Consider the following 14,296-nt stretch of genomic DNA (forward strand, 5'->3'; position numbering starts at 1 on the left):
GCTTTAATTCTCTGCAATAATTTACAACTTAAAGACAACAAAATCTGAGCTGACACTGTTGATACTTAAACTGTCAGCAGAGAGCACGTTTTTAGCGTAACTTACTAAAATAACATTTCAGAACAAAGTGCTGGAGTGTTTTTTTTTTTTTCAGATAACCAACAGACCAAGTTTTCCAACATTCATAATAATGACAGAAATAATAGCCTGAGTAACGAGTTAATCTGCTTGTTGTCAGGAGACGCAGTAATAACAGTCATTTCTGAGCTTGCAGCTCGGTTCTATCACCAGATGTGGAGCTAACATTTCGGGTCGCCACAGCTGGAACAGCAGCCTGATGCTGGACCACAAAGAGTTTGAAAATTAACCACTTATTCCTGTACAGTTTAAATATTACTAGAGTCTGACATTATTCTGCTCTGATATGAGGGCTTTTGTTCACTTTGGGTTGTTTTTTATTGATATTTAGGGATAATGGCTCTCACTGTGGTTCGCTGGAGTCCCAAAGCTTCAGAAATGACTTTGCAACTTTTTCCAAACTAAAAGATCCAAATTACTTTCTTCCTCATTTGTTTCTGAATTTCTTTGATGTCTACACTGTAAAACATTTGAGCCACATTTAGTTGTGTCTGTCTTCTGCTCTTTAAATCAAATAAATTTGGACTTCTGGGAAGATGGCGGAGGAGGTAGGAGCGTAGAAAGTTACCTCACCAGAATCGGGTTAAAAATGCCCACAACCAAATTGGAACTCGATAGGTAAAACTAAGGCATGAGTGGGTTAAGCAAGAAAAGAAGCAGGAAAAACTATAAAAAGCAAAACGGAACCGAAGAGCTGCCTGTAACAGAATAAATCTCTGAAGACGAAACTAGCGAACACGGAAAAGTCCCAACGGAGAAAATGGAAGAACACGAGGACAGGGAAATGCTGCAAAATGGGCTCACAGCAATTAGAAGTGATATTAAAGCCCTTAAACAAGAGCTGTGCCAGGAGCTAGCCGGGTTCAAAGATGAACTGAAGGAAGAATGAAGGAAGAAATAACGAATCTTCGACAAGAAATAGACCGTAGGCTGTCCGAGAATGATCGGAGCTACAGGCACAGCGAGGGAGCATAAGCGAGGCACAGACAGGTATAGCGGAGGTGGAGGAGTGGAAGACGGATGCTAACGAGGTGTTAACGAAGATGGCGAAACAAACACTTTTTAAAGCAACTGTTTAAAAAGGAACTCGAACTTCCGGAGGGGATCGATCTCCAGATTCAACGAGCTCACCGAGCCCTCAACCTAAAACCGAGCCCAAGTGCAGCACCATGGTCAGTCATAACTTTCTACAATTCGAGACCAAAGAAATGATCTTAAAGAAAGCTTGGCAGAAAAAGGTCGAAGTGACTGGTAAACAAATCTACTTTGACCATGACTATCCGACTGAGATTGTCCAGAAACGAAAGACGTATAGGGGAATTAAAAAAATACTGAAGGAAAAAGGAATATGTTTCCAAACACCACTCGCTAAAATCCAGATACAATGGGAGAACGGAACGAAGACATACGACAGTGGCAGGACATGAAGGAAAGGGGCTACGCTGTTGCTGAGCCAGGAGGAGAGACAGCGAGGAGCCGCGGGGTGGCAGCAGAGGAGAGACGGCGAGGAACCGCTGGGTGGCAGCGGAAGAAAGACAGCGGAGGAGAGACAGCGAGGAGAGGAGCCGCGGGGTGGCAGCGGAGGAGAGACAGCGAGGAGAGGAGCCGCGGGGTGGCAGCGGAGGAGAGACGGCGAGGAGCCGCTGGGTGGCAGCGGAAGAAAAACGGCGAGGAGCCACGGGGTGGCAGCGGAGGAGAGACAGCGAGGAGAGGAGCCGCGGGGTGGCAGCGGAGGAGAGACGGCGAGGAGCCGCTGGGTGGCAGCGGAAGAGAAACGGCGAGGAGCCACGGGGTGGCAGCGGAGGAGAGACAGCGAGGAGAGGAGCCGCGGGGTGGCAGCGGAGGAGAGACAGCGAGGAGCCACGGGGTGGCAGCGGAGGAGAGACAGCAAGGAACCACTGGGTGGCAGCGGAGGAGAGACAGCAAGGAACCACTGGGTGGCAGCGGAGGAGAGACATCAAGGAACCACTGGGTGGCAGCGGAGGAGAGACAGCGAGGAGCCGCGGGGTGGCAGCGGAGGAGAGACAGCGAGGAGCCATGGGGTGGCAGCGGAGGAGAGACAGCAAGGAACCACTGGGTGGCAGCGGAGGAGAGACAGCGAGGAGTCACGGGGTGGCAGCGGAGGAGAGACAGCGAGGAGCCACGGGGTGGCAGCAGAGGAGAGACAGCGAGGAGAGGAGCCGCGGGGTGGCAGCAGAGGAGAGACAGCGAGGAGCCACTGGGTGGCAGCGGAGGAGAGACAGCGAGGAGCCACTGGGTGGCAGCGGAGGAGAGACAGCAAGGAACCACTGGGTGGCAGCGGAGGAGAGACAGCGAGGAGCCGCGGGATGGCAGTGGGGGAGAGACAGCGAGGAGCCGCGGGATGGCAGCGAAGGAGAGACAGTGAAGAGCCGTGGGGTGGCAGCGAAGGAGAGACAGCGAGGAGCCGCGGGATGGCAGCGAAGGAGAGACAGCGAAGAGCCGCGGGGTGGCAGCGAAGGAGAGACAGCGAGGAGCCGCGGGGTGGCAGCGAAGGAGAGACAGCGAAGAGCCGCGGGGTGGCAGCGAAGGAGAGACAGCGAGGAGCCGCGGGGTGGCAGCGAAGGAGAGACAGTGAAGAGCCACGGGGTGGCAGCGAAGGAGAGACAGCGAGGAACCACTGGGTGGCAGCGGAAGAGAGACAGCAGAAGAGAGACAGCAGAGGAGAGACAGCGAGGAGACGCTGGGTGGTTCATTATCAAAAACTGATAATGAATAAACATTCGACTAAATACATAAAAGAAAAATGGGAATCAGAGCTTAACACGACAATTTCAGATGAAGATTGGTTTGATATGTGGAAAACACATCAGACATCCACCAATTCACGGATATGGAGGGAATTCACATGGAAAAATCTAATACGATTTTTCATTACGCCTAAAGTCAAGAATAGATATAGCGGCACAAATTTGGGGTGTTGGAGGAATTGTGGATCAGTGAAAGCCGATCATGCACACATATTTTGGAGCTGTCCTAAAATTGTCCAATTTTTGAAAAATGTGCATGAAACTGTGAAGAAGATTCTGAGATATGATATTCCTATGAGTAGCATGGTACTGTATCGTTGCAATTTTAACAATATCAATGTAAGGGTGAAAGACAGGTACCTGATAAAGATAATGTTAATAGCTTTCAAGAAAGCTATAACAAGGAACTGGGGACAGATCCCCCTCGTCAAGAACAATGGACTGGAATAATAGAAGAAATCTACATAATGGAAAAACTGACACATTGATCGAGACTTCAACAAACACAAATGGAAGAATAGTAGATGAAATGGACAAAATTCATAACAAAAGACAGCGAGAACAAATAGAGGAAAAACTAGACATACCAGATAGGACAGAACTCAAATAGAGGAACGGCTTCCAAGCAAAGGTTTTGTGTTTAAAGTGGAATGTTCAGATATGTAAACAAATGTGAAAAATTTCAATAAACAGCTAAAGGGGGGAAAAATAAATCAAATAAATTTAGCGAGTTTTAGATTTTGAACCTAAATGTGAGTTTGTAAAAATAAATTTACAGCATTAAGTTGTGTTAACTTTTTATTAATTTTGTCCAACCTCCAGGAGTTGAATCAACTAGAGTTCATTTAGCACTTAAAAAACTGAAAGAAAAAAGAGACAGAAGGGGGAACTATTTCCCAGAATGCTTAGCGCTGTGTTTTTGTATCCTGAGATGGAAGTGCATTGATCTGACTCTGGTGTTTTATTAATGCAAATGTTTATTTTTATGTCCTGTTCACACTAAATGATTTTGAGCTGAATTCATTATATTTAATAAAATTCAATATCAGATCAAAAATTTTGTTCATGCAATTTGAAGCAAGAATTTAAATTATTCTAAAGTAAAATAAGTATTTATTTTTAACTTGATATTGTGAGTAAAATGTGAGAAATGTGGCTCTTTAATGAGGTGAGCGCAGTGTTTTTATTTCATATTGTGAAATAATTATTTAGTTTAAATCGCAACATTAAGTTAAAACTCACATTCAAGATGAATGAACTTAAAAAACAACATTTAAACAACTTGTCTCTTGTTAAATCGACTTCATGAACTTTAATTTCTGAGTTAAAAGCAAAACCATTTGTCGACTTAAATTGCATTTTAAAGTTAAACCACCTTCAGATGTTTTACAGTGTAGCTTTGCTGTATTTCACCGCTGTCATCTAAAAACGCAGCTTGGTCAGAATCATCCAATCACAGCTGGGAGGAGGGTCTTAGCTCTGTCAATCATCCTTGTGTATGTGCTCAAGACCTCCCCCTTTTATCTCTGTTTCACCACTAAATAGCCTGTCACAATGCTAAGGCTAGCTAGCATGACCAGCGATTACAGTTTTTCTGCAGCATTAAGTCGTTTCCCCGCTGATAGCACATTGATCAGCGCGTACATGAGCATGATTGATCTTCAGAAAATTTGCTAACCAAGGAGGTAGGGTTGGGAGGACAGTGCGCCAGCAGCCTGCCGTATTTTTGTCGAAAATTGTTAAAGGTAATGAAAAGTCAGAGTTGCAGAGTGGGTATCATAAGTTGGGAATAATTAAGTGTGAGGTCAAAGGGCAGGTGATTTGTGCACAATGCCAACAATGCTCAATCCGTCTTTACTGTTACTATTAGTGGTGTCTAAAAAAATAAAAACTATTCAAAACAAACTGCTTTTAGCCTGCTGGGGGAGCAAGTAAAGGAAATCAGGAAGGGGACAAACACTTTTACTACACTGCATTTACAACGAATACAAAGGACTTTTTACATTTGATTTAAAATATTTGGACCAACGTTTTCTGTGTGGCTGTTATACATTTAATCAGATAAAAGCTGAGAACACCCACCCACCGATTTGTTGACACCATAACTGTATCCTCTCATATGAAGAGGTATGAAGTAAAACCCATTTTATGGACTGTGATGCTAGGGTAAGCGTAAAGACACACTGCATGGCTGCATCCAGTGGATGGGTTTATTTCATCCTGACTGTATACGGTGTCTCCTCCTGGGTTTGGGAGCAGTGAGATCTGGCTGTTAGTCTTTGTATTGAGTGTCAGAGAAACATAAACCTTAGTTTACAGCATGCGGCATCCTCAGGGGACGCTCGGCTTCCAGCTGCTGCCCGCAGCCAAGGCCTTAGGCTAGAGAACACAGTTTAGCTCCAGGACTTCGTGTTTGTGTGAACGTCCCAAATAGCTGGGAAAAGGTCAGTGGGAGTCTGGATGGGATCTTTGCTCCACTGTTGGTTGTTTTGGCTCCTTTTTAGGACCGCTCAGCGGTCTGTTCATCTGTGGTCAAATCCCCTGTCAAGATGACCGGACCATCTCTGCAAACTTTGAGTCCAATAGCTGCAGTGCTGACTGGGTGCCAGTGCACTCGCGCTGAAGGTCAGACATGTTTAGGTTGGCATCAGCAAGTAAAAGTGGAGCAGCCGTGTGGTTGACGGCCGCTCTCCCATGAAGGTCTCCTGCAGATGCTTCTTTACCAACCATGATATTGATTTTAGTTTCTTTTATGTGTTTTTTCCTTATATTTCTCATGGAAATTGTGTTTCTGTCCTAGGTGCTGTCTCAGTTAACTATTTTCGGGATGACCAGCTACGTTTTGCTTACTCTCACCTCCCTGGGCTTCATCATCGAGCAAAGGTGCAGTTTGTGCAGCTTCTAACACCAGCATACAGCAGCTGAAAATGTCGATATAAAATGCTTTAATTGTATTTTATGCAACTTTAGCTGTTTCAAATTATAATCTCAAACCAAAATAAATTTGTGAAAAGTAATTGGCCATGTAATTCATGAATTAACATTTATTTGGCCCGATTTCCCTTCATCACGTAAAAGAGAACCTGTCTGACAACATGAGGTAGGCTAAAATATCTTAACCCACATGTGTCAAACTCGTGGCCCGAGGGCCAGATCTGGTCCGCTGCAGCTTTTGAAGTGGCTCCAAATTACATCAATAACTCCAGCAAGTATTGTTTCCACAATCCAACATAATATGCTGGAAACCGTTGAAATCTCCTTCAGATTCATCTATTTCTTACGTAGTTTTCATTTTAATTTCTGTTAGCAGTGTCTTAAGGGGTTAAAAAGTCAAAACAGATAGAAAACCAAGCTCAGTTTGGAGGAGGATACTTCTAAGACTTTGGCATAACGGCAATAGCCATTATCCAAAAATGGAGCAAACCAAAGGACCGGTGAACCGTATCGGGGTAGCCACAACATTGGAAGCCCTGCAGGGTTTATTTGCCCCTATTGTTCTCACAGTTTAACAATAGGAATGCGACTGGGTAAGCATTTATGGGAAGGCTCCAAGGCGAAAACAACTGCTTACCAAAAAAAAAAGCAAGAACTTTCTAATAAAACTTTTTGCGTTCCCTGTTCAGAAAATATTTTCTTGACTGGTGAAACGAAGGCTAGACTTCGTTTCACCAGTCTGCAGTTCTGCAGAACTGAGTGAAAACTCGGGACTTCGGCTCTCTGTTCCAGCCATGCTTTTTGTGAAGCAAAGCTTAAGTTGGTCAAAAATCCAAAGCACATCAACAAGTCGCAAAACTAACACAAAATGTGAAGGTTTTACAGTGGCCTAGTCAAAGTCTGAACTTTAATGGAGATGGTGAGTCTAGATGCAAATGTTTGACGGCAGCTGTTGACATCAAATGTTCAGTTTTCATGGAAATTACTTCTCCACATAGAATTACTTTAACGGTTGGTTTTGATAGATTTTTCCCTTAATAAATTAAATTATTTTGTCACAAGTGTGATGAAAAAGTGAACTCAGTCTGTTACTGTTCTCTGATTTCATGCGTCCGTACCTTCAGGCCATCATCAGCCTTCTTGGAGACGATTCGCTGCGTTGTCATGGTAATGCTGATGCGGTACAGCTACCTGAGGTCCCCCTTGCCTTTACTCTCTGTCCCCACTGAGGTAAGCTAAGCTACCGGCGCTACAGATCAAGACAAAGCTGGCGTAACTAAACGCGCTGGCTTTTTTATTTCATTTTGTTTTTCTTCGACAAACCTTGGCACCTCGAAATCCTCCCCATTCAACGCAGCCTCAGATGTTTTGGCTAAACGTTTTGGTATGTTAGGCTACTGGCAGCAGATGTTTTTCTTGATTTGCTGGCTCTAGACGATGGAAAGTTTCAAGCTGCGAAGGTTTGGCAAACTTATGGTGTTTTTCTTTTTCTCCTAACTTATATACTTAATTTATCAAACTTCTTCTTACTGCTTTTTTACTTATGCATGGAATTATTTCATGGTTTCTGCACCGGGGTCAAAGGTCAGCAACCTCTTTGCTTCTCTGCTTGGAACACTGTGGATATATATTTGTTCCACTTCAGTCTCTGTTTTTTGTGAAAATTATGTTTTTACATGGAAAATAAGTTATAAAAGGTGTAGAAGGGGAAGAGAAAAACAGCACATGTGACATTCACAATAAACTGATGACTGTACACAAATCGTTAATTGACTGGATGGGGCTCAAAATAATAGAGTTTATTTAGTGATGTCATTCACTCGGTGGCCTTTATTTGCACATCATTTAGGACAACATCCTACTTTGATTTAGAAGTTAATTGCATTGTGGAAAACATATAAAGAAGTTCAGAAATTTACAGGCTTCTGAGCTAGAATGATCTCAAATGCCTTAAAATGGAAACCAAACCCAGAAAGACGAAGAAAACAGAAATTACCGAAGCGACTCGCTCGCGCACTGCAGGACTCTAAAAACTGGTTAATTGTTTATTACCATGCTGTGATGGTGACATTTCAAGCTAATGGGAAAAGGGAACTATGCTGCACAGCCATCTAAAAATACAAATTGATTGAATTTGAAACAGAAGAAACAATTATTTCTACAGATGCCTACATAACATAATAATTGTTACACTCATGATGCTATCTACAATATCTTATTATTTTATTTGGATTATTTTAATAGTTTTGAAGCCTTTTTCTGTTATTTTCTTTATACAGTGAGTTAGATTTTTAACTAGATGGATAGAAAGTTATTGACATTAATAAGCAGAGGTGGCCCAAGCCTTTTTGGGGCCCTAACCAGATTTTAACTGGGGGCCCCAGACACCAGCATGTCGACACCAGAGGACATGTTGCTATTGATTTTTACCTTACAGGAGTTGCAAATAAGCAAAGATGCTCCAATTAATTTGCATTTTGAGATGCACACTGTTAAGTTTGGCATATTAACTTAATTATTTGAAAATAACATCTATAAGTTGACAGGTTTAATACTTTTGCTTTTAAAATTTGATGTGTAAAATGTGCGATTCTTGTAGTCTGTCGGGACAAAATTAAATCAGATGGTTCTCTTGGGCGCCCTCTGGTGGTGCTGGGGCATTGCCGTGGGCCGGCGCCGTTGATGAGTAACAGAACTGTGGCAGCCTTTTGGATCCGGAGAGCATAAGGAGTTGATTGGGGGCATGAAATGCATGATATTGTCTTAGTGCAGCTTTAAATCAGCCGATTTTCAATGTTTCCCCATGATGTGAACAATAAATATTGGTCCCTTTAACTACAGCTGCAAGTAGTTTACAAAATTTTAGCCATGTGTAGCTATAGCTTTACAGATGATTGGGTTGAGGTAATACTTTAGGCTCCATCTGTCATGAAATGCATCAACAAACTTCGATTCAAATATTTCTGCACTCCCACCTTACCTCAGCTGTACAGCTGCAGTCGACTCCGATGACAGATCCACCCATGCTAGCAAAGCATATCTACGGTTCATGACGTTGGTTAAATGCCCCCTGAGATTATTTTGTCAAACAGGTGAGTCCTCTGACCCTTCAGAATATAACACCTCTTGTAAATGTCCTGAGAGAAAATAATTATGTTTGACAGCTTGTCCGGTTTCAGAGTCCTGTGTGTATAAAGACTCAGATAGTGCAGAAAATATGTTGGACCGCAAAGCTTTTGTCCACTTACGGACAGCAGATGTCAAACTCCTCCTTGGAATTGAATATGTATCTGGCAACCTAAAATAGTTTATTTGTCACAGTATTTTTGAAAATGAGTGATGTTTCCATTTGTTTCAAGTTTCTTAGTATTTCACTGTCTCTCCCGTGCACATGTGAGAATATTTGGAAAGTAAATATATTGCATAAACTGCTGCCACATGTGATGGCGGATCTGTAAAACATATTTTACATAAATTCATGTGTAGTATGTGTACATTTAATGTCAGAGTAACAATGTTTGTTCTCATGGTGTTAGCATCTCATTCTCAATCCCTTTTTTAGACATACATTTCAGTCTTGCTTACAGTCTACAAGCAGTCAAATAATCATTGGCCAAATAAGTGAGAAAACTGGTCGGATCCCCTTGTTGTGTCATCCTTTCTAAGCATTAACCTTCATCAGCGCAGACAAACTGTATGCATAGCATAGCATGTGAAGAAGTAATGTTATCATCCAGTCATGTATGTAAATTTTATTGAGCTATTTCTTTCCCAAGATGTTCCTCATTTTTCTTAAGCACCAGGTCCTGCTGCATGAAACAGTGTTACTTCTGGCTCTGTGTTTTAACAGTAATGTAACGTTATTTCCCTGAGTTTATAGATTTAGTTTATGTCAAACATACCCTCTGTCCTGTTACAACAACTCATTTTGGGACTCAGAATGCAACAAATGTCTGGTCTTTGTTTATGTTTAAGACCATGGTCTTCAGCCTGGATAAGAGGAGGACTTTCAATATCTTGATGTCTTATTTACAAATGAGGAAAAAGAGAGTGGAAGGTGAAAAGACGGATTGATGTGGTGATGAGAGAGCTGATTTATTTATTGATCTACGTTCAATCCCTTATCTATAGTGCATGAAAGGATAAGACTGTGAATAGAATCAGTGTTTTTGCTTTTATCATCTTGCAGTCTGCTTTCAGGAAGTCGTTGCTTGAATGTTAGTTGTTTTGCTTTACTGCTTTCCATACGGTTTAATGGGCAATTTAGAAACTCTTCTAAGACGTCATTAACAGACTGAAAGGTGCTGGACTATTCTTTCTAAGCCATCTGATGTTTCTTTCTATCACATCTTGATGTTCATTATCATTTGAATAATGCAAATAAACATCAAACTAAATGTTTTCATAGGACAAATCTCCTTCAAAATGCTGAGTAATGATGTAATCACAGGCACCTGATGTTGATGTTGTCTAATTTACACTTTACCAGAAACTAGGGCTGGACAATATGCCTGAAAAACATATCATGATATAAGTGCTTCATATCGGTCAGTATCGATAATTATTGATTTGGTTTTTTTTGTTTTGTTTTTTAATATCTGAAATATTGTCAAACTGGTGATATGACTTTTTCTACCCACAATTGTCTCTCCACATTATGAGGCACAGTGGCGAAACCTTAAACTGCTGCTGCGCAAATTACTCAACAGGTTGTTGCTAGGTAACCAAAGAGTGAGTGAGTTGCTAGGTAACCAAAGAGTGACTGAGTTGCTAGGTAACCAAAGAGTGACTGAGTTGCTAGGTAACCAAAGAGTGACTGAGTTGCTAGGTAACCAAAGAGTGACTGAGTTGCTAGGTAACCAAAGAGTGACTGAGTTGCTAGATGCCACCAGCTTGGCTGTGAGAGGTTGAGTGGCTAAAGCCTTTCCTCTGCCTACATCCCCCAGAATGCCGAGCAGTTCTAGATCAGAGTTCAGAAATCTATTGAATATTTTATCAGACATATTATCTATTGATATTGATCAATATGTGTCTATTGAGATATTCATTTTTATTGATTTAATCTCTGGTCTTTACTAGGAATTACATTTTTTAAGTATCTGTTTATTTTATTATTGTCTATATTATTTTAATTCTTTAAAATGTTCTTAAAATTGATATTCACCTGTGCAAATATACTAGAAAAACATATAACATTAAAAAACACTGCCTTTTTATTTAATTCACCAATTAGTCCATGCAAAACAAAAACTACAGACCAACAATTAGAAGTATTGATCTACAAAATAACTGGATAAGAGAACAAATAACAGGAACAAAAATAAACAATGAAACAAAACAAATGATCATACTTTTAAATGGATACATTCAGAACAAAGTGTCACAATAAAAACAGCTAAATCGTTGTAACATATGTGGATTAGTGTGTATACATTTGAATCTCTCCTTTGATTGTGGCTGGATGTTTCAGCATTTAAAACTCGTACTTGAGCATCTTCAAACAGCGACGTCGTGTTCCCCCGGTGCGTCTCGGCCTGTTTTCTACCCCATGTGTGAGCTGTGTGGTCTGTTTTGTGTGAGTAAAACGCGTTTGAGCCGGGTGCTAAGTCCTGCCCCGCAGCCCTGTGATCTATGAGGCCAGATGCGTCGCCCAATTGACCATAAAATTGGCGTGCCTTTCTGGCTCTGGCAGCTCGACTGTAGATGGAGGCTGACCTCTCATTATTTGCCCTCCCTCCGCTCCAGCTGCCTCTTTTTCTCCCTGCGCAGCCCTGACTGCTTGATGTCCCGGCCGGCGTGAATCAGCGCAACACTTCTGGAAACAATTAGTGTCGTCTGCCACTAACTAGCTCAGACCATTGAGATTTGCCATCGCCTCTTTTACGTCCTTTGACTCCACATCTGGGCCGCGAAGGTGTTCAAATGACAACCCAAGGTTTTCCCACCTTTTCTCTTTTTTTCTCACCGTGAAATCTAATAAAACTGAATTAATTCTTTTTCAGAGAGCGACGCCTGAAATGAAGCGCGTAAGCAGCCAGCTGGAGAGCGAAAAGGCCTTTTGATTTATGCTGTACATGCTGCTCTGCTGTGTCACTGTGCAGATGTTTCTTTAAGCGATTCATTAGGGCTCATTTCAAGTCGCAGTACATCAGGTTTAGCTGGATAACTGTCTTGCCTGCAGGTAGGGGCTCGGAGAAAATCCTCGCAATTTTATTTACAATGGTTTCTGACATATTTCCTCCCCTTTGTTCAAAAGTACAGCAAAGAAAAAGAAATTGAACCCACCCCCAAAGTTTAGCCTCCTATAAAGATATACGATTTTGAAGCCCTTTGTTGCACGGAGGGTTTTGAAGTTGCGCCAATCAATTAACAGTCTGTAGAAACAGAGAGGGGGGCAATTCACATTTAATTGTGTTCAGACTCACTGTACGTTTGAAAGGAAGGGGGAAGGAAAAAAACTACAAAAACTAGGTCGGTTTGTGGTCCTTCAAAACCAGTGGTGTGATATACTGCACCCTTAAAGCTCACAGCGGTATTTATAGTGGCTCTGGAGATTTCCCTTGTAAAGCTGCAGGCTTGACCTGTAAACCAGGGCTGCCTCTCGCTCCCAGCCGCCCACTCGCCACTCAGAAAAACCCACGTCTGCGCCACTGATAGTGTGTGAAGGAGTTACTGTGTGATTAGTCGTAAGCAGAGTGTCCTTGAACCCTTATGCCAGGGGTGTCGAGCTCCTTTTCATTTTGGCCAATCATGAATGTCCTCAAAGAGCCGGTTGTGGCAGAATGTCATGACAAAACTGCATTAACATTAACAAATGGTTATGGTTGTCTCTGCTTTTAGTGCTTTTTAAAGTTAGATTGAACATATTTTCAAATAGTTTTTAATTGGCAGTATTGCCAGCAGTGCTCTAATTTGATGAATAAAATTATATTTAAGCACACAATTGTAATCTGGAAGATCTTTTTGTGGCTCTCTAGAGTCTATAGGACCACAAAAAAATATAAGATGGGCCACGTTTGGCCCCCAACCCTCGTGTTTGACATACGTTCCTGTTGGAATGAGCTGCACACATATTAAAATGTAGAAAAAACTTTAGGTACTGTAATTTTATTTCTATTGCACATTTTCAGCAACAAGGCAGTTCAAGAGTTTTACATGAAATACAAGGAAATACAAACAAAAGAAAGACAGAAAGGTGAAGTAGAAAAACACAAATACTGCCAAACTGAAAACCAATGAAATGTCAACCTTTCTCTGCATTTATATCTTTTCGGACTTAAGTTTGAGTCAAGATGGTATTAAAAAGGTCTTAAATTTGACTCATGACGCCTGCAGATACCTTATAGGAGAATCCACCAGACTAACTTGCATTTATGGAAGAATGAAGCTGTTGATGAAAGAAGAAGAGGGTCCCGTTTGCAGTTTACCTTAATCCTAGCATTTGACTCGTCAAACGATCAGATGAGACGAACATTAAACTTTTTGGCCGAAATACAAAACTCTAATGTGGGGAAAAGTAACACTGCACCATTCCCACAGTGCAGTGCTCCTCAGAGATCATTGCCCTGCATGTCTGAGGGATTCATGTCTCTTGCCAAATACATCACTTCAATAAGTGGGTGATTAACAGGCTTCTGCAGCACTTGGTGCAAGCAGAGGAAGTCATGTGGTTATTTGAATCAGGTGCTCTGGAACAGAGATGCATCTAAAACATGCAGGCAGTTTCCCTGAGGACCGCGGCTGAGAAGTGCTGCCATAGTGAGACATTTTGGTGGCAGCATCATGTGGTGCTGAAGCTTTTCGTCAGCAGGGACAGAGAGGAACTGGTTGGAGTGATGGGAAAATGGCTGGAGATGCATTCAGAAAAATCCTAGAAGTTAAACTGAGTGGAAGCTAATCGTGATTTATATGAAAACCTATCCATCTGTTGCAATGGCCCAGTCAAAGTTCAGAAAGAAATTCAATGTAGAATTTGTGGCAGCTGATCAGAGACTCTCTCTGACTCAGTTTGAGATGTTTTGACACATTTTAGTCTCTACATGTAAAGACATTTCTAGATGGGATTCAGTATTCACAGTGTTGGAACCTTTTTCCAACTTATGAGGAAAATGTTATTATTTGGGTTGGTGGTTGTTTTGAAATAAATATCTAAATTATTCTTTTTAAAATGCAGCTTGGGGGCCGGGGCCAATCCAGCAGTGCTATTTATTGTCCTGGACGTAACCTGTGATTCCATTAACCATAAAACTGCACAATGAAATTATGAAAATAAATTCACGTAATGGAAATGCGTCAAGCGTCAATTAAAAAAAAAAAAGTTTTTTGATAAAAGGTTTCTGCACAGGATGAGATGGTTTTCCAGCCATATTGAAATAGACAAATTTCTCAAAACTGCAATGGAAACTTTTTTTTTCTTTTTTTTGCATCACGAGCCACATGATCAAAATCTAAATGTT

The 14,296-nt window shown here is 41.7% G+C and overlaps 1 protein-coding gene across 1 annotated transcript in view; it reads left to right on the top strand.

Moving 5' to 3' along the window:
* agmo (alkylglycerol monooxygenase) overlaps positions 1-14,296 on the top strand; it is a 78,353-nt gene that overhangs the window by 46,590 nt on the left and 17,467 nt on the right. Inside the window, exons 11-12 of the mRNA XM_015000956.2 lie at positions 5,707-5,789; positions 6,965-7,070. Of these exons, the coding sequence (XP_014856442.2) occupies positions 5,707-5,789; positions 6,965-7,070 (189 nt within the window). The remainder of the gene's footprint in view (positions 1-5,706; positions 5,790-6,964; positions 7,071-14,296) is intronic.

This window comes from Poecilia mexicana, unplaced genomic scaffold (assembly GCF_051168715.1).
Source record: "Poecilia mexicana isolate PSO_F unplaced genomic scaffold, ASM5116871v1 scaffold_16, whole genome shotgun sequence".
NCBI lineage: Eukaryota > Metazoa > Chordata > Actinopteri > Cyprinodontiformes > Poeciliidae > Poecilia > Poecilia mexicana.